The sequence below is a fragment of the Mytilus californianus genome, unplaced genomic scaffold, assembly GCF_021869535.1.
Source record: "Mytilus californianus isolate M0D057914Y unplaced genomic scaffold, xbMytCali1.0.p SCAF_2, whole genome shotgun sequence".
Lineage (NCBI taxonomy): Eukaryota > Metazoa > Mollusca > Bivalvia > Mytilida > Mytilidae > Mytilus > Mytilus californianus.
Genome location: NW_026262668.1, coordinates 79,625,837 through 79,647,881, shown reverse-complemented (window position 1 = coordinate 79,647,881; position 22,045 = coordinate 79,625,837). Strand labels below are relative to the sequence as shown.

At 32.8% G+C, this 22,045-nt stretch overlaps 1 protein-coding gene across 5 annotated transcripts in view; it reads right to left on the bottom strand.

Annotated features, from left to right (window-relative positions):
• LOC127728285 (heat shock 70 kDa protein 12A-like) overlaps positions 1–22,045 on the bottom strand; it is a 172,339-nt gene that overhangs the window by 98,369 nt on the left and 51,925 nt on the right. For all 5 annotated transcript variants that reach the window (XM_052235602.1, XM_052235603.1, XM_052235600.1 and 2 more), the window contains exons 4-5: positions 9,638–9,706; positions 8,523–8,584 (exon numbers count right to left, since the gene is read on the bottom strand). In XM_052235602.1, coding sequence (XP_052091562.1) covers positions 8,523–8,584; positions 9,638–9,706 — 131 coding nt within the window. The remainder of the gene's footprint in view (positions 1–8,522; positions 8,585–9,637; positions 9,707–22,045) is intronic.

Sequence of the window (22,045 nt, the reverse complement as noted above, 5' to 3'; positions counted from 1 at the left end):
GTATCGCATGAATAGTAAGTGATAGAGACATAAGGTATTGTAATTTGAGGTCCTTGGGTCAACAAAAGGAAAGTCAGATCAGGGTCAAAGGTCAAGTTTAAGTTCTAAATTCAGATTTTTGATTGTTTTTCCTACGAAACCATAATAAATAATTACAAAAGAACTATTAAAAAAATGTTAGTTGCAAGATGCCATAAATGAAAAAAAATTGGTCGAAATGAAGTGTCTTTGAAAAGATTTTTTCCTCCCTAGAAACATAAGTTGTGTGGTTCTTAAACCATACAAAGTAGAGACCTATGGTATATTGCTTTTAAATCCATCCATAATGACCTTGGAATAGATATCAAAGTCAAATGTGAATTTGACGTTCTAGATTTTGAGCTTTGTTATAACTTCATACTGGTACATGATAAAGCCATAGTGTCTATTGGGTGCTATAAACAGTTTCGTATACAAATCGTGGGGTTATTCCCCGACTAAAAATATCAATGGAGGAAAATCCCTTTTTATCTACATAAAAAGTATCATGTTTTTTGTATTTGATTGTTATAATAAGTTTATTAGCTTTTAATTTAAACAGGTTGGATGATTAAAATAATTTTAAAAGTTTAGTTAGATAAAATATTCATGTTCTAAGGAAGGCAACACTGTAAACTTCCTGTTTTTGGTAGTGAAAATTGACACCTTATGTGTAGCTACTGTCGCCCTTTCCAAAACGTGCGAACGTACCATGAAGCGAGAATTTTTTATCAGACCAGGTAAAAATCTATGAAATTCATACAGTTTTGATTATCTTAAATGTGCCTGTATCATGCCTACATGGGTATGCAAATGACCTGATTTCAGGTTTTTTCTGAATAGAACTTTTTTACTATGTTCATATTACACTTTATTTTTATTTCATTTTAAACAAGAGAAAATTCTGATTCCAGTTATATATAGTTTTATACAAGTATCTTAACTTACAATACCACCACTTAGCGTCACTTATTCATAGTCCTTCAACATATGACGTCATAGAAAAAACTGTTGATTGCACCATTGCATTAGATTGTGACACGTATGACCTTTAAAATGTCAACCGAGTGTGACCATTGGTAAACTTGAAGTACCTCTTTCATGGGAAAATACTTTGAAACCATATATCTTTTTAATTAGCATAGATAAACTTATCAATTGAAACTGGAAGTGACTTCTGTGAATCGGAAGTTACAAATTATCTCTCTTATTTCAGTTAAAAATATGTAGAAATTTTATATTTTTACGATCAGTGTGAATAAAGCTATCATGTGAGACCGGAAGTGAAGTCTTTAATCGGAAGTATCAAATAATCTCCCTTATTTCAGGCAAAAGTACACCGAAACCATATATTTTTGAAAACAGTATAAAAAACATATGATTTGACGCCAGTATTAATTTTGAGTAAACAGAAAGTGACTTCTTATTAATAAATTTGAAATTCAATGGTGGAAAGACCTTCAATTGTTCTCTAAACAATTTGCTAGAGAACTATTGGCTTTTAAATATTATATAAAGTTCGTAATCTATTGATGAAGAAATCATAGATTCTTACATTTTCATATCGACCGCTCTTTGATTTTCATCGTCCTTCAAACTGAAAACAATCAAATGTGTTAAATCCCCCTCCTCCCTCCCCCAAAAAATCACAATGATTTACCAACGACGTTATAATCGTGATATTTGTCTATAAAGCTCATCCCCCATTCCATTTACTCAACGTTAACATCGAAACGTTGTGTGGTTATCATGATATATTCTTTTATCAAGTTCCATAAAATAGTGAAAAGTAAAATCACAAAAATACTGAACTCCGAGGAAAATTCAATCGGAAAGTCCTAATCACATGGCAAAATCAAATGACAAAACACATCAAACGAATGGACAACAACTGTCATATTCCTGACTTGGTACAGGCATTTTCAAATGTAGAAAATGGTGGATTGAACCTGGTTTTATAGCGCTAAACCTCTCACTTGTACGACAGTCTTATCAAATTCCGTTATATTTACAACGATGCGTGAACAAAACAGACATTATAAATAAAATAGTCAAAATATGGGTACAGCAGTCATCACTGTGTTACAATATCAAAACAAACAATTATTTACAAAAAAGCACAAAAGCATATATCAAATTAAAAACCACATTCATTGCTTCGCGTGTCTGACGTCAGAAAATGTAAACGTCACATAAGAAAAAAGTTTGTCATTCAATGTTTATTCAAAACAATTTTATAATTTCACATGGGGAATGTTGGTATACAGGGTTAAAAAATCAAAAGTTATGTTAGAATTAATTTCAGAAATAGACCGAGATTTAAAATTGTCCAGAAGTTCTTTAGAATTTTTAAGAATCCACATATGGTTAATACCACTACGCGAGTAAAATAAATTTGTCGTTTGTCGTTCAAAGTATTTTCAAATTTATAATAGAACAATAACATAATGACATATAATAGAACAATAACATAATGCCGGGATCTTTTAAAGTACAGAGTCACGTTATAAGAACCACAGAAACACAAAAAGTCGCATATGCAAAACACACCAGCAAAAATGAAAGATAATACAAACACATTGACGGGATGTATAAGTACCTAGCCACATCAAATGGATATCACAGAAAACAAACCAAACAGTAAAAGTAATATTAATAATAGAAACAATAGTGACAATCACTTTTCTGTTGGATTAAGTAATAAGTAACAGTTCGTAAGATGGAAAAACAGTAGAAGATCTAAAATATTCATATACGAGTACATGTCGTCAGACATCTTGAGTTATTGTTAGAAATGTCTACAAGGGATGTTTCTGTAAATCGTTACGATTTTATCAACTGAACTTTATGTCAGTAACTGAATAAATCGGCGATAAGTAGGGCACAATAATTCTCATTGAAATACCTGTGACCCTACAGTATAGTACGGTGACTAAGTAAGGCAAATTTAAAAATTAAATGGACCGAAATACATCAGGGCTAATTTTGGTCTTATTTGAAGATAAATATAATACCCTTTGATTAAGGCATGTCGTAGAGTTCCAAAGTGGTGCAGATTTTTGAAAACTGTGGTCAAAGGTCAAAAGAGGGGCTTAAAAAAAAACGCAATTTTGGGACATTTTGTACAATTTATCGGTCGTCCCTCATGATAACTGAGAAAATATTTCTATGGAATCATGCTCTTTGAATGTTGCACAAATTCATCTTGTAATATTTATGCCTGATTGCCAGATATTAGTGATGTATAACCCTTCTTCCAACATGTAGGAAAATGAAGTAAAATATCTTTATCTACAGAAATTTTCGACAAAAATAATTTTATTCTATATTAAGCTATGCAATAATATATGACAAGATATAAATACATTTTTGGCGAAGTTTTGTTAGCATGTCATAAAGAACAAAGGAGAAATGAATAAGTACTGTAAAGTCTGATTCAATGAAAAAATGAAGAAAATCATTATTGATTATTTAAACCCAAAAGAATGTTGGAACTATAAAAAATAGTCTTGATGCATGAATGTCAGCATGAATACGACAGTAAATAAAAAAAAATTAAGCAAATAGGTCAATCAGTACAAGAGCAATAGCATATTCAAAACTTGTGTCCCCCATTTTATAGAACAACACAAACAATGGAATATATAGCAGACTTGACTTAACCCGATTTTAAAGCCCGATAAATATGTGAATAACAAATAAAAACGATTCACAGACACATTACGCTTCATTTTGTGTCTTTGGAAGCTGACTAAGTATATATTACACTAACACTGAAAAATCAATAAGCACGTCCATTTGAAAAAGTAACGGAATACTAAGACACAAATATGTGTATGTAATGGTATGTAATACTTCCGAAATATTCGATACAAAAATATCTCCAGTTGGATTGAAAGCGCACCAACCGCATCAAGGTCTGAGACAACTGGCAGGCTTGTTTGTTTGGTTTTGGTTTGTTTTTTTTTTGAGAGAGAGAGAGAGAGAGAGAGAGAGAGAGAGAGAGAGAGAGAGAGAGAGAGAGAGATCCCCAACCACATCAAGTCTGATGCCACTAGCAGCAAAATCATGATATATTGGGCATCGAGATTAATAATCACTACTACTCTAACAACAAAAAAAGCTAGTGCACGGAAAACTCTGTTCGTAGCATACGCAAGATTTTCTACAAATAGTTTTGCCTCTACATGTACAAACAAGGTCCTGTAAAGTCAGAGGACATTGGATTCAAGATATACTGAAACAATGGATCTATTCCCCATATCCATATTCCAAAGGTGGTCTAGGTGGTGGTTTGGCGATATAAGCATTCATTCAGACGTGATCTTAGAGTAAAACTCGAAGAATACGCTGTCTGTCTGAATGGTGCCTCTGAATGAGTTAATCTCACTTAGGAGGCATCATTAGAAAGCGCCAACTTCACTCTTGAGTTTATTGCGATCACCATGTACTGATTGAAAATTGCTTCAGGGTCATAAAGATCCACAATGAATTGACTTTTCACTGCAACAGATGTGTCAATATTAGAACCAGCTAGATTGACAAACTTTGATACATGTTTGGGTTTTGTTTCGACGCCTTATAACTGTCTTTTTGCCACTTCCGATTAAAGAAGACGTGTCGCATCCTGTAAGAGCGTGAGTAGCTGAGCCAGACAGCATTGGTCAAATAACTTTGCAAATGGCGTGAACAGGTAAAAACCGTTTTTGCGTCTTTGGTTGAAGCAACGCATCCAGTCTGAAAATACAATTCATCATGTTTGACATCTGAGGAAAATCCTTATACAAAGAAGTAAAACATAAGTGTCTGGTAATTTTAATGGAATGCGACCCCTCTAATTACTTTTTACCATCTGTTCATTATAAGCAAACAGATGTGGCAGAATAATTCTTATATCTGTCTCTTCCTTTGTATACAATTGATTACAGTCACTTACAGATCCGGCACAACATTGCTGCACTGTCTATAGATTTTGACACGATCCCGCTTGCAATATTTCGTCATGGTCTTGCAAATCAAAATCATTGTAGTGCGGGAGTGCACAATCGCCGACAAATCTTATCAACTCCTGTTTATTTTCGGGTGCACAAAGCAATTTCTTACAATCCCTAATTGATCTGCCTTCAATGGCCCAAAGAACATTAATTCTACAACCATTTGAAATATACCTCCTTATTAATTCTGCTGATTTTGTAGATTGTTTCAAATCATATCAATCAAACATGTTCACGACACCCCAAAAGTTTTCAAAACAAACTATTAGTGTTTTAAAGGCGTCCTTGGCCAAATTTTCAAAACTGTTATACTTTTTTACATAAAGACTTTTTACAATACCCATACCATCTCTGATCAGAGGTGCACTTATTTTTAATGCAGGGATATCACACACTTAGCTAAAGATATGCATTTCAGTACAGTATCACACGAGAGTGCATTGTAATCATTCTCCATATGAAAATAATAGTCATCTACTAACCTGGCAAAAATGTTTATCAGAGAGGTAGGAATAAATTGTAAAGCTGTAGGAATACTTTATTTTGACAGAGATGGATAGTAATAATTTGAAATTTCGATCGAACGATCGTAAACTGCTTTTCACAATTTTTCTGCATCATGAAGGGTCTGCAGGAAGCAATGAACAATATGTACTAGCATCTAGCAAATTATACGACAACGAAAATGATTTTTTTCACAAACAGATCATCGTGTAGACTTTCTGTTTTTTTTTGGAAAGCAACATCATGCTTCGACCGATTTGAAGTATCAAAAGCAAGTTCAATCATTCATTTCAGCAAGTAGTTAACGATGCATGTTGAATGATGCAGCGCCCTGTCCTTGGAGTCATCTATATAGAGAGTAAACTTGTCACTGGATAGTCAGACTGGTAATTTGTGTCATTTAAAACATAATCGTCACGCTCAAATGACTCGACATGCCTTAATTGCTTATCTCATTGTATGCAAAATAAACATTTGGACCAGTCTAATGGTATTGCCACGGAGCGTGATTTAACGTAAGTTGATTCATCATCACACGCTGTTGGGCATTGGTTTTTCCCAATGTATCAAAATTTATTCTTCTTGTACATGTTTCGGCTTTATAACACGACCTATGCTTCTTTATATGTATTTGTTTTTATTTAAAGGAATCAGCACTACCAATCATTTCCCGGATTAATTCGGATGCGTTCCAAAGTAGTTTAAAATAAGTCTATTCGAAAAAAACTCAACAAGAATAAAAACACCTCAACCGTTATTAAACCTTAACATCTGTACCAAGTCAAACATCTAGACACAAACATTGATACAAATCTATATTCTTATTGACAAAAATTAAAAAAGTGCACATTTAATTCATTACAAAAAACACAGCAATTTATAAGTTAGGGGAAAATAGAAAAAAGGAGCGCGTCATGACTTATTGAGATGAATATTGAATAGTAAAACTGCTATATGATGAGTATTATAAAAAGGCCTGTAAAAGTTGATTTGTATGTTCTGTCAAACTTTGATATATCAAAACTTCTTAAGTATTGCTTGTTCCACTATTTTATGTCAAAATCGACTACGGGAGATGTATGTAAGAAATTTAATATACTTTGACAGACGGTAAGATTGAAAAAATGTTGCATGCAATTGAAATTCTTCAAATTCACTCCATATGTATTTTCATATGATATTCAAGTTTGATATGAAATGAAAGTTGATACATTACTCTTTCGTTTTATAACAAGTATTGCTGATATCTTCATTCAGGAATTAATTATAAACGTTCCCGTGTTTGCTAATGAAAAAGAAAAAAATCGGAAAATCATGTTTTACCGATATTTTACAAAAAACTGCACCGTGTGAAAACTCTACGACAGGGCTAAAAGGATAGTATAATGTTGACTTTATCATCATGTGGATTTTCAGCCGTGAGGTATGTCGGTCCATTAAACTCTTAAAATAAGCGACTTTTTCTTGATTTGTCACTCCACAAGTATTTTAAATCTGAATAATAGAAACATTATCAATGGAAACACAAATGGCTTTAATTAGCTTTGTACATCAAATAACTTTTCCCTTGTACTTATCTACACTAAAAAGGTACCGAAAGAGGACTCATGAAACACAAATATATTTATAGGCAACAGTTGTTTACCTATATTCAAACCTTACAAAATCCGTAGAGAAGACAAATCAAGGAAGCAAACAAATCTTTAGGGAAAACTCCTAAAACATGAAAAACCAGCGAGACCGGATGTGTCGACTGGGGACGTGCCTCCCATTACATGCATTATGCATACATGCAAATCCACATTTGGTCAAAATGTCACAACCGGAAACTAGACACAGTCTGTAAAATTAAAGATAAGACTATTCTGGTGTCTATTGATCTAAGATTGCGAAAACATGTCGCAAGTAAGTTTAGAAATATTGTATCGATCAACCAATTTGTAATGGTGACCGTAAAACTTATATTGTTACGATTTCAGTTGTCATAATTGTCCTCATAACTCTGTTGCAGCATGTTCACTGTAAGGAGCAAAATCTGTATGATATAAACATGCACGAACGAAAAGTATTAGTTGATATATGTAAATGACATACGATGGAGCAGAGGGTATGTTTACCGCTGAAAGCAATTTGAAGTTGTCAATTGAAAAGTTGAAATCATCACGTTTGTCATAGTTTTTGTCTCGCCTCGACGAAGTCGAAAAAGCGAGACTTAGGCATGCGTTCCCGCCGGCGCCGTAAACAATGTATTAGTTTGTGATTAGGTCAGTTTATGGGGAACCACTAGTTGTAGGTCAATAGTGTTTGGTATGCAGTTGTATTAGCATTGGCACATCTCATTTCAATGCAGAATATTTGGCCTCGTCCCCTTAGTCATGGTGTATTGGCCTTTAATCTTTTGCCTTGTTTATACATGTGTAGCTTGTGATTAGATCAGTGTAAGGGGAACCACTAGAGGTAGGTCAACGATATTTAGTATGCAGATGTATTTTTATTGGCTTATCTCATTTCCATGAAGATAATTTGGCCACACCCCTTCCGTCATGGCCTATTGACATTGAAACTTTGCCTAGTATAAGTTTATGATTAGTTTAGTTTAAGGGTAATCACCAGTGGTAGGTCAATGGTATTTGGTATGCAGATGTATTAGCATTTGCAAGTCTCAATGCCATGGCGATTTTATGAACATACCGCCTCATCATGGTTCATCGACTTTGAAACTATTGCATAGTTTACATGTTAAAATTTGTCTCAGCTGAAAAGGAACCCCTTAAGTCAATGGTATTGAATGTTTTACAATAGTTTACATGCTAAAGTGTTGCCATTTTAATTTCATCATTTGCATTATACTTTCAAAATTACATAAAGGCCCTGTGTCATTAGTTTATTAGTTTGAACATATACCATGACTATATAATAAGTTTACTGAAAATATTATGATGGTACTGATAGTATACGATAATTCATTATTAGTTTAACATATTGCAAGTAAAGAAATATTCTTACCCATTATAATTAGCTACACCTTTCACATCTTCAATTGGAACCGTTCTTTGTGGAGTAGTTGCCTATATGTTAAAAGTTTACACAACATAAATAAAAGAAATTACATTTCATTTGTCTCGCTTTTACTTTCCCTGTATATACATCTGTATTTTTTAATGAAGAAAAAAAGTAAAGGGTTCCATGGAACTTTGTGTCACATATGCGACTGCTGCTGTCAGTGTAAAAGTGTAATGCTGACTGCGTACAATCTTAAATAGGCTTTTAATAAGTAAATACATCTCTCAATAAAATGTAAAAAGTATTAATATGTCGATTTTTTGTTCAGATGCTATCTCTCGATCACGAAGAAGTTTCTGTTAAGTTTTGTAAAATTCAGTGAAGTTTAACAAAAAAAAAAAAACTAAAATTTTGCTGCATGCAGGTGATCCCTTTTGATCATTAAGAAGCTTCTTTTCAGGTTTCTTAATATTTCACTGAAAATTCAACCTTATAATTCATGAAATAAATTCATCACCAAATGACGTTATACATTATTTAAGGATAGCTTTAGATGAAAAGGAGAAATGCATCTTTGTTTCTGTCCGCTTAGAAAACTGCGCTATTGAGACTGTTTAAAGCATATATTAAAATGTCAGGACAAATATAAAGTCAATGAATTCAAGTGTGTAGGTAGATGTAATTACTTTAAAAAAGATATTTAATGCAGCGTTCGTTATTTCTAGCTCTTTGTTTGGTGTAGTTTAGTCGATAAAACACCGAAAGGAAGCGTTTAACGATTAGCAAGGACTAGTTGTATAATTTGTGGTTTCTGAATGTAATGTAGAACCCTTATTATACCAAAGGAATGTAATTTCAAGGGAAAGTTAAAAGCCCCATAATTTCCTTTTTACTTATACCTTCAAAAGATATCACCTTCTTATCAAAAAGCAAGAAAAGGGAAATGAACCAAATAGGAAATTGAGAGTCTTAGAGTATGTTGGTATCAGCAAATAAAAATGTAAAACATTCAATATGAAACACATGTAATATTTTTAATTCTGTTCCAACAAATGTGCACAAACATTGTTATTTATTTCACAATTAGATTTAGATATATCATATCAAGGCTGACTTACAGTTTCTGATATGAAAAATTGGAATTCTCGGTCAGATAACACAAAATATCTTCTGTCCCATCTCGTATCCTGTTGTAAAAATAAGACAAATATAATGTTTTCATTTAGAAATATTCCATTGCTATTGTATACTATGCATCTAAAAGAATAGTAAAAAATTCAAATGTCTGAAATTCTGGGGAAAAAACTGCAATATTTACCGTATTTGATAGAGCTGCATATACTGCATGAATCAAATAGGCAAACAAACTGGCAAGTTGGTGGTCTTAGAGGAGGAAGTAAGCCTTCTTCAGATTGGTTGTATGGAAAACGTAGATACCGTTCTTATTCAATAATAACGTTTTGGTTTCCTATTGCCTTGAATTGACCACATTCTTTGCAAGGGCCACTTCGAAAAGGTGTAAGAGTTTCTAGGAATTACAATGATACAAGGAATAACGTTTCATTAACAAGGGACCACCAGACATGAACCATTATTAGTGAGGTCATTTTCTGCAAATTAACTGTCAATAAAATGTTAAAACAGTAAGGTTTTTCTACCCCAGGCAGAGATCCCTAAGCCAGATTTGGCACAACATTTTTTTCATTAAGAATGAAAATCGCGTTTAGTGTTCTTAAATTATAATCATAATATCTTTGATGACTTTATACGCATAGTCAATAATACCATAATTTATTAGTCAATCAAAAACTGTAACTAAGTAAAAACTGTAACATTTTCCTTTGCTGTAATTTTGGTATGATAATACCGTATTTCAAAGGCTAAGCAAAAACAAATAAATTCGGAAACTATTCGATTTCTGAATAGAAAACATGATAGTTTCTTCAAATTTTGTAAATTGTATAAATACATTGAACAGCATGTTGTTAACATGATTGCTATTTAATATTGCTGATGTCACCGATTGGCTTTAGATCTCAATAAACTAATTTAACACCGCCACATATTCATGACATGTACCTGTCAATAGTCATGATCCCATTAATAGTGTCTCATGTTTTATCTTCATGTTTGTGTTATTTGGAGACGTTTTGGAGAGATCAATCAGAATATAATACATCTCGATTGTAGAGTTTGAAAGTAGGTGCAAACTATAAGAAACTTTTGTATTTTAATTTGCTCATCATAGTTTTATTTAATAAAGAGCATTCGAATTCCATGCGACTGTCATACAAGTGAGAGTTTTAGCTAGCTATAAAACCAGGTTTAATCCACTATTTTCTACATAAGGAAATGTTTGTACCAATTCAGGAATATAAGAGATGCAAGTACTGAACGAAATTTGTGTGACTCTGTGACAAGACATCGGCAATATATAAGAAATTGAAATTATAGAACATTGCAGGATGCTTTTTCTTTTTCTCTTTAAGATTTTCTATATGAATGCTGTTTCACATGAGTACAAAGACAATCTATAGTTGGTCAGTAGGTGAATACAATAAGTACCAATTGGAATATTGAATTGTTGAAATAATTATCCATCAAACGCAACAAATATGTTTGTCAATCATTTTTATGATATCATCTTCGGTGTATTTGTTGTCTTAATCAGTGTGGTCTTCACAAAGTAATATTTTCTTGACCTAAAACTGGGAATTTGTATCTATTATTCCAATTTGGTAGGAAAAGCTCTCTTTAATGGGATGATGTGGTAGATCTTTTAATTAAGCATTGGGGATAGTAATATAATTCCAAGTTCTTTAGTTAGTGATTGCAAATAATGATTTTTGCAAATAAAAACAATATTTTTTAAGCTTTGTCTGTTTGAACAACGACATATTTGTCGTGAATAGTGAATAAAGCATCCACAACCTCGGGCTTCCTATATGGGTTAGAAATCCGTGTGTTCAAGGTTTTACATAGTTTTCTAATGCGCTTCTGGATGTATAACATAATAGCTTTGATCTTTTTAGACAAAAGTGTCCAGTTTAGGCGCATCTGGGTCGCGCACTCAATTTCTTGCATAGTCAACTGAACCAATAAGTAAACTGGTGTTAATTCTTATTTATGTAAATGGGCTAGGGAATTCAATATTTTAGGCCTTTGACTAAAAACATTCTAACATTATTGATTACGATGCAAAACATAACCAGCGGGACTATATTTTTAATGGGATGATGAACAATGGCATCGGGATGTTTGGATTTTAAATCCTTCAGATTAGAGGTGTTCCATACTAACTTGTGCAAAAAATCGTGGATGCAATTGGTGTAGGTATATATATCAAATGACGGGTGATGTTTTATATTTTAAGTACTAGTAATGAGGTTTAATCCCTGTACAGCGTTGTAGTTGAAAATATTACTAATATTGATAGCATCCAAACCCTGTCAGATTAGCAAATTCTATTTCGAAAGAAACTACATTTTTCATCATCTTTTAATTTACTTGTTACGGACTTTCATATCCTGAGGTTAGAAATGTCAATAATTATTGCAACCAATCTGTACTAAGCAGAATCTGTATCAATAACAGACGTGTTTTTGGACTCTACAAAACGTTCAAAAAGACGAGAAGAGCGATGTACTTATATCAAAAGACTATACTTAAATATGATTAGAGTGAGATATGGGGTATAAAAATGAGACAGTAACCACGTAAGACAAATAAAAACAAGAATGCACATGCTGAAATGTCTCGCCTTCTTTACTAATCATTGATATTATGTTGATAGTCCTAAATATAAAGCTTTATTACAACTGTCACATAAACTTAACATTAACCAAGTAGACTAAACATTGACCAATGAACCATGAAAATGAGGTCAAGGTCAGATGAACCATGCTAGGCAGGCATGTACAGCTAACAATTCTTCCATACAACAAATATAGTTGACCTATTGCTTATAGTTTAAAAAAAACAAACCAAAACACAAAACTTAACACTGAGCAATGAACCTTGAAAATGAGGTCAAGGTCAAATTAAACCTGCGTGACTGACATATAGATCATAAAATATTTCCATACACCAAATATAGTTGAACTATTGCATACAGTATAAGAAAAAAAGACCAAAACTCAAAAACTTAACTTTGACCACTGAACCATGAAAATGAGGTCAAGGTCAGATGACACCTGCCAGCTAGACATGTACACCTTACAATCATTCCATACACCAAATATAGTAGACCTATTGCATACAGTATAAGAAAAACAGACCAAAACACAAAAACTTAACTATAACCACTGAACCATGAAAATGAGGTCAAGGTCAGATGACACCTGCCAGCTAGACATGTACACCTTACAATCATTCCATACACCAAATATAGTAGACCTATTGCATACAGTATAAGAAAAACAGACCAAAACACAAAAACTTAACTATAACCACTGAACCTTGAAAATGAGGTCAAGGTCAAATAAAACCTGTGTGACTGACATATAGATCATAAAATATTTCCATACACCAAATATAGTTGAACTATTGCATATAGTATTAGAAAAAAAGACCAAAACTCAAAAACTTAACATTGACCACTGAACCATGAAAATGAGGTCAAGGTCAGATGACACCTGCCAGCTAGATATGTACACCTTACAGTCATTCCATACACCAAATATAGTAGACCTATTGCATACAGTATAAGAAAAACAGACCAAAACACAAAAACTTAACTATAACCACTGAACCATGAAAATGAGGTCAAGGTCAGATGACACCTGCCAGTTGGACATGTACACGTTACAGTCCTTCCATACACCGAATATACTAGACCTATTGCTTATAGTATCTGAGATATGGACTTGACCACCAAAACTTAACCTTGTTCACTGATCCATGAAATGAGGTCGAGGTCAACTGAAAACTGTCTGACGGGCATGAAGACCTTGCAAGGTACGCACATACCAAATAAAGTTATCCTATTACTTATAATAAGAGAGAATTTAACATTACAAAAAATCTGAACTTTTTTTTCAAGTAATCACTGAACCATGAAAATGAGGTCAAGGACATTGGACATGTAACTGACGGAAACTTCGTAACATGAGGCATCCATATACAAAGTATGAAGCATCCAGATCTTCCACCTTCTAAAATATAAAGCTTTTAAGAAGTTAGCTAACGCCGCCGCCGCCGCCGCCGCCGCCGCCGGATCACTATCCCGATGTCGAGCTTTCTGCGACAAAAGTCGCAGGCTCGACAAAAACCCCAAACTAACAAAATGTTAGTATATGGTCGTTCAAAATACCACGAATACAAAATTCCCCCAATGACAGTAGCACATAACATTCATACATTCTTGGAACTCATCCTGCACCTTTAAACATAAATCCATACCTGATTCACATCGCCCCTAGTGAAGGAAAATTAAAAGAAACTCTGAGGTCGTGTTGTTTTCCTTTATCAAGTACATGTAGTTTGCATTATGTGATTTTTCATACAAACACTATGTTGTTTTTGTGTAATGTCTCTTGGGACATCTACAAAATACAAATAGTGGTAAGACAACTAGTGTCTTGTATAATTTGATCTTTCGAGATAGTTATTGTACTGGTCTGTGAAGTTTTTAATTCTAAATTTCTTTTTATGATCTATCCATTGTCCAGCATAGAACTCGACAAATGCCATTGAAAGTAATGTTTATGACTGACAGTTTTCCGCCTTTCTGATAACACATTATGTAGAGAAGTAACGCTGACAATGTAGCAGTCGCCAGTTTAACATGACGAACCGGGTTATACATGAATGGTAACTTGTACAATCAGTATGTTAAGACTTAGATTGGTCAATGTTCAGATTCTGAAACACATGGTGCAAAAGTAATCTAAGTTGCAATGATTGTGATTTAAGTATAAGAGATAACTGAAATTGTTTCACCTCGAGTCAAATTTCGAAAGATGATCAAAACTACATTGAAGTGAAATTTAAATAACAATTCATTTACACTGAAACATTATGTTATAATGTTATAACCTTAATGAAGACAAACGAAGCTGCAATACTGAAATTTTGTGAAGATGAAAAGAATTTCTTAAAATGTCCTTCGCTTGAAATAAATTCTCGGAAAAATTGTTCCTACCTCTCTCGAGGAATTATAGATTTAAATGATTCACGATAACAATATCATGCCAAACTTATGGAATCAAACATTTGTATGCAATGGAAAGATTAATAAATCGCCGATACTTTAACTGCACATGATGTATATTTCGACAACTAACGTCTCTTTGGTGATGCTTGAGGCCAAAATATTTGAAAATCCAACACCTTATACAAACGTTGCAGAGCTGATCAAAACAAAAATAGATTAAATGTATAAAGCCGTAGCAGCCCACAAAGCATTTGGTCAATTTATTATGGACATGTTAACATTTTGAATTTTCCAAATTACTTTGCAAATGTATTCTAACAGCAAAGTTCTAGTGGAATCGATCTGTTTAAAGCAAATCTTTTAATTTCTACTATTTTAAAATTTCCCTTTTCTGTATATTTTTTCTCATGGAATTTCTTTTTATTATTTGTGTCGCTAGGATGCTGTCAGACTCATAAACATATGCCCGACATCTCCTTTAATATCGTCCTGAACTTGCATGAAATATTTGCAACTGGATGTTAAGCAGTTAACAATCAATCAATAAATTTCCTTCAATTATATTCTACAGTAATCAAAATCATGTGTAAGACTTTTCGTGTTAATATAGAAAATTATAAGTTTTATCATACTTTATGGCTGTATTTTACGAAAACGGAATATTATTGTTTGATTTATTTTATTTTCCAACTTTGCCACAAAAGGGGAGATAACTCAGATAAAGTAACTTTTATAATAGAATGTGTTGTGAATTTACTTATTTTATTATGTAGCAAGAAAACGAGTCCGATGACCCTATTTTTACTTTTTCTTATCTGAAAGCATATTATTAGAGCTAGCTTCTCATATTTTATCTTAAAATTCAATGCTGTAGTTTTCTTTTTATCAAACAAAATTGGGGTGTCCATGCATAATCTATACAAATCTGACAATTTTGCACAACCTGTAGCGTGAAAAAAAAAATCGGTCACCCATACTTTAAATTAAATTTTTGATTGAATTGCATTTTGACAAATTTTTTAAAAAATTCTATGGATATTAATTTAGACCACCCCTTTTCCCCCATCTACCTTAACGCGATAAATACAGTTTTAACGTGTTAAGAAATCAATAAAGTTAACGCATTAAACTTTGCATATATCATAATCGTCAACCAGTATAATCTCAGTATATCTACCTTTAGCGCCGACTCGAAGTATTTAAATACTTAACAATTATACAGTATTACGTATACTCCATGACTAAATATAACTAAAACACAAATGTAAATTTGCCGACAGCCCGTCGAACGTGATAAACGCCGTATTTAATTTGTATCTCAAATAATTTCCAGCAGTACGCATTTTACATACAATGTATTATATATCAATGTGTCAATAGTGTATTCGCTTATATTTCTGGATATTTACCCTTCATAGATAGACAAGGCCATCCAGGAAAAACCAATGCAAACATTATTTATATATATGAATTTGAATGGAAACCTGTATCCGATGCCAATGTTCGAGCCTATCTCTGGATAAAAATGTCGGATTACACCTTTAATTAGCAAATACGTATATGAATAGAAAATTAGAAAATCAAGTTTAATTGCAATTAGCAATTATAAAAAGGAGCTTACTAGAATCATGTGCAAAACAGTGTAGCCGAGACCATTGATTGGCGCGCTAAAATATCCCATTGACTGGGTCAGATTAGGTGAACGTTCGTCTGTAACGCCCACAACTCACGACGTATTTATTATAAACATTTAAACTGTGGGGTTGCCAAAGGGTCTCAGTATATATACGAACTACAGTACACAGTATATTATATACATATTTTATTTGCGATCATAAAATGTACGAAGTCGTCCATTACTTTTTTAATTGGGTCGATTAAAAAAAAAGCTGAATATGTTTCTGTTGCCAAGGGTTTTTCACAAGTATAGTAGTTAGCAGAAAAGATCATCAAACTATACATTTTATACTGAACTGCGGCCAAGCTTAGCGAAAGGTCGTGCAACATAATCAGTCAAACAAACTTTATTAGATTAACTCGTTAAGGAACGATCGTTTTCATTGGTGAATTCAAACCTTCGACCTCATACCTGCGAAAATAGAACACGCGTACTATAAAGCTGAATGGACTGATCAGTATTCACGTAGCCGGTCAAGGTCGTTAAAAACTTCCATCGTCGTATTCACGTACATGATTGTGTTCTTGATTATCCCATGGCAATTCTAGCTTTTATACATGTGCATGTAAAATTTTAAACTTTAATCTTAACAGTCACGTCGAAATATTTAATTCAACTGTCTCCTCTCAATTGGTTCTGGATTAAGGGATCTACCATTTTATTTTGATTGGGGGTGGGGGACTTGGATGAAACATTTTGTCCTGCATTTTTTTTAGTTGTTATCTCTGTCCTGTCTTTCTATTTTTCAGTCTGTTAGGTCCTGACTATATTTATTAATTTATCCTGATTTTTTTACATAAATCGTCATCCTGCCTTTTTTTGTCAAGTTGCTCACTCTGCCTTATCTTTTATTCAATGGACTTGATGAATTAACGTTGTACTTGAAATGAAACCGTACTTAACTACAAAAATAACCAAATTACATACTAAAGATATTGCTCGATTTTTATAGTAAATGGGTTTGTGTTATAAACTGTCATGTTCATTATTCATATTCCTTCATAAGTTTTAGGATAGTGTGATTTTTTTCTGATTTAGTTTACTTGATTTTGAAAAAAAAATCCCGAAATTCTAAGTAAATTCAGAACATGTAACCAGCCATGCTTTGTTTAGAGAAAAAATGGAGATGGCAAACCATGGCACAGTGGAAGGAAATGTACTTTATAAACTCCAGCGATATACTTTCTTAATTTATAATTAACTGTTTTGCTATCCTCGGTTGAAAATTATATATTGTAAATATATAAATAGTTGCATAGAAAACAATCAGTTTTAAACAGTGCGGTTATTCACTTAATGTATTGATAAATGGTGACTCCATTTTTGTACATACTTTTACAGTAGTCATCCTTAATTTCTTAATATTTCGTTTATAAGTTTATCATACATGTATGATTTTGTATTTCATTTTAATACGCACGCATGCCACACGTTACTTTGGCGGATAGTTCAACAATGTTATGCAAAGCTCTATTCTTACGGTATGAAATTAAAGGATAAATTTTCAACCAATTAAAATCGAAAACAGTACATTTATATAGTTCCTTATAAACTACGACATTTCTCACAAGTATTTATTTATTTTTTAGTTCCACACATGCAAAATAAAATCTTCGCCGATGAAACATTTCAAACCTTTTTACACCAACATGCCTTCACTGAATTCATTTGAATTTCGTGGTGACCATGATAGTACATTGCATAGTACATCTATATTCACGTGCACACATGATACGATCTTTCGGGGACAATTTGCTCGTTTATGACACGTCATTTCTGAATGACCAAAGGCTTAGCTACTTTATTTTCGTTTTATAGCATGAAAACAATAAAAGAGGAATGTGCAACCCATCATAAATTTGAAATGGATCAGTATTATGAGATCCTTATTATAAGTAACTACGACATTGCCAGGATAATAACCTAGCGTCAATATGAAAGAAATTAAAGTGGTTCATACATTCATCCGTATAAAAGCGGCACATGTATTTTATTTTATCCTTATATTTTTCATAGTGCGGTACACATGCTGCATGCATAAAGAATATTACTTAACACAAATTATTAGTATAATATTTCGACCCCACTATTTGAAATTCACAAAATACTTATTTAATTATTTCGACCAAAAATCATTGCTTTTTTACGTTCGTAGTAACGTAGTACATTCCATTGTCGGTCACCTGTGTCAATTCACGTGCACACTACAATTGTTGTTGTATTTAAATCTTTCGGCCAATGAAATGAGACGTTACAAGTTGTTTGTTTGTGATACGCCAGAATGTTATCAATGAATTATCAATCGCCAAACTTGACTGCATTTCAGTGTACCTATTCAAAAACGTAAATGCAAATTTCACAAGGCTTGATCCAAATAGCCTTTTTACTGTCTAATAACTTGCAAGTACGAAAAAGACAGGAAAGAAGTATATTTTGTCTATATGTTTTGTGTTTGCACACTTTTTAAAGTTGATCATGCATTCGTTCTAAAATAAAATTTTGACCAGATAAAAGTTAAAAGATGACATAATTGGACAACCGCAATTGTTAAATCGCTTTGACGTCCGAAAAAAAGATAATAATCAACACATCCATTGTAACTTTTAAAGCCAGTTAAATCCTTTTTTGCTGAAAGAACGTCCGATATCATAAAAATTCCTTATCAAAACATAACAAAAACATAAGTAAAGAACGTTTAAGTATTCAATATAAATCAAAACACAAAGGTTATTCCTGATTAGTTTTTCGAATTATTTTATTTAGGCGTTGAAACCCTTTGGTGACCCCACAGTTTAAATGTCTATAATAAATACGTCGTGAGTTCTGTGCGTTACAGACGAACGTTCACCTAATCTGACCCAGTCAATGGGATATTTTAGCGCGCCAATCAATGGTCTCGGCTACACTGTTTTGCACATGATTCTATGTTGAACGACGGCTAGAATGTGAAGCGCTTGAAAAACACCAAATATATCGTAATACAAAATTCGACTTCCTGATTGGTCAATTTTGTTATGCCTTATGAATATTTTGATAACGTACATGTAACGACAATACAATATTTTCCCGCTTTACTATACGAACCGCGGGAAAATACTATTACACGTAAACTGAAAGGAATTAAAAGGAATTAAACACCACTTATTCAGAGAACAATTGAAGGTCTTTCCACATTAAATTTCTGAATAATTGTTAAGATGATACTTCCGGTTTACTTAAAGTTACTATTGGCGTTTTAACATAGGTTTCTTCATACTGATTAAAAAAATATATGGTTTCTACATACTGAAATTAGGAAAATAATTTGCAACTTCCGGCTTAGAAAATATCACATATGATAGCTTGCTAAGCTCTGATTCCTAAAATATAGGGTTTATATGTACTTTCACTTGGAATAAGGTAGTTAATCAGCCACTTCTGGTCAAGTCCGGTGCATAAGATTCTTACTTTACACTGATTCCGAAAATATATGGTTTCTTTATACTTTATTTCGATTAAGGGAGATAATTACCTACTTCCGGTTTACAGAAGGTGACTTCCGGTGTCAATAAAAGGTTATTGTATGATGATTCTAAAAATATATAGTTTCTATGTATTTTCCATTGAATTATTGTTGACCGAAGCATCCTGAGGATTTAACGGCCATTAGGGAAAATAAATTTGTCTATTTCTTTTACAGTTGCCAATATACCTGTGACCTTGACTTCAATTTCAAGTTCATAAACCAAGGACCTCAAATCAGAACACCCAAGGTCTTTATTATATATGGTTAATGAGTTATATCACATTTACGCATAATTCTAAATATAAGAGGGGAAAACTCCCATTTAATGTCAACGTACATTTCAACCAAAATTTATGAGTTACGACATGTCGCAAATAACAATTTGAAAAAAATATGATGTCGATATCTTATATGGTTTTTGATAAGAAGTGACAATAAACAAAATCAAAAATTTAAAGCATGACCTTGACCTCATTTTCTCTTTTTTGGATCAAGTACCTCAAATCAAAAGACCTAAGGTCTGTATAACTTATGGTTTACCCGTTACAAATGCAAATCACTTATATCTAATGCATAAGGGGAAATAACTCTCATATGGCATCTTCAGATCTCTTCGGTCAAAATTATTCTCGTGAACCTGAGGATATAACGATCAATTTTGTAAAATAAATTGGTTGTAATCATTTACGGTGCGAAGGAGTAGTGAGCACAAGAAAAATAATGTTTGGGGAGATAACTCCTACAAAATAAAGTATTCGGTTTTGCGGATTTCAGTTTCAAAAGCGTATAAAGTGTTCGATATCATATATCAAAAATCTATCAACATCTTTTGAAACAACTATACAGCTAAAGAAAAGAAATAGGCGGAAGAAAAAAAAATCAGAACAAAAGCAAAAGGTCTTTCCACGGAAAAGTGGAAAGACCTTATAATCAAAACACAAGCAAAAGGTCTTTCCACGGAAAAAGTTACTTCCGGTTTAAAAAATGTCACTTCTGGTATAATATGATAGTTTACTTGACACTGATTTCAAAGATATATGGTTCTATATGCTTTTACAGTAAATAAGTACAAAAGATAGCTACTTCTGGTTTACACAGGGTCACTTCCGGTAAGCTTTTTCAAGGTCACATGGCTTGCAACCAATTTAGTGAGGAGAAAAAATGTCGATATATCTTACAGTTTATTAGGAGTAGCATGCACAAGCAAAAGCAAATAATTCAAACATGACCTTGGCCTTTGACCTTGACCTAACTTTCTTTTTGCTGGACCCAGGACCTCAAATCAAAAGACCCTAGGTCTATATCACTAATGGTTCATAAGTTACTATTACATTTCTTTTATGTTGAATACATAAAGGGAAGTAACTCTCATGTGGAATGTTCAGATCTCTTCGATCAAAATTATTCTGGAGAACCTGAAGATGTAAAGAGCGATTTGGTAAAATATATTTGTCGTAATCTTTTACGGTTGCGAAGGAGTAGTGTGCACAAGGAAAACAGTGTTCGGGGAAACCATATATTTTTGGAATCAGTATAATCAAAGTGACATCTTTTGTAACACAAATACAGCGCAAAAAATATTAGGCGGAAGAAAAAACATTTCACATTTTCAGAGAATAATTGAAGGTCTTTCCACCCGATGCGATATATTTTGATATGAAAATATTAAAATCCGGTTTAAAATGCCATTTCCAGTTTCAGATAATAGCTTACTTTACGCTGATTCCAAAAATATATGGTTTCTACACATTTTTTGTTTAAAATAAGGGAGATAACTTGTTACTTCCGGTTTGAAAATGTAACTTATGGTATAATATAATAGTTTACTTGACACTGATTCCAAAGATATATGGTTCTATATACTTTCACATTAAATAAGTACAAAATTAGCTACTTCCGGTTTACACAGGGTCATTTCCGGTTAGTTTTTTCAAGGCCAAATGGCTTGCAACCTAATGTAAATCGTCTCATGGCTTTATCATATATAAACATGAAGTTAGAGTAAAGGTAAAAATCTAGAATGTCAAATTTACCTATGACCTTGACCTCAATTTCAAGGTCATCAAGGAAGGACCTCATATCAAAAGACCTAAGGTCTCTTCTATGGTATTACCATACGTCTTTTTTTAAACATTCAAGAGGAGAATATTCCTAGTAAATGTTATTGTACCGCTTCGAGGAAAAATTTC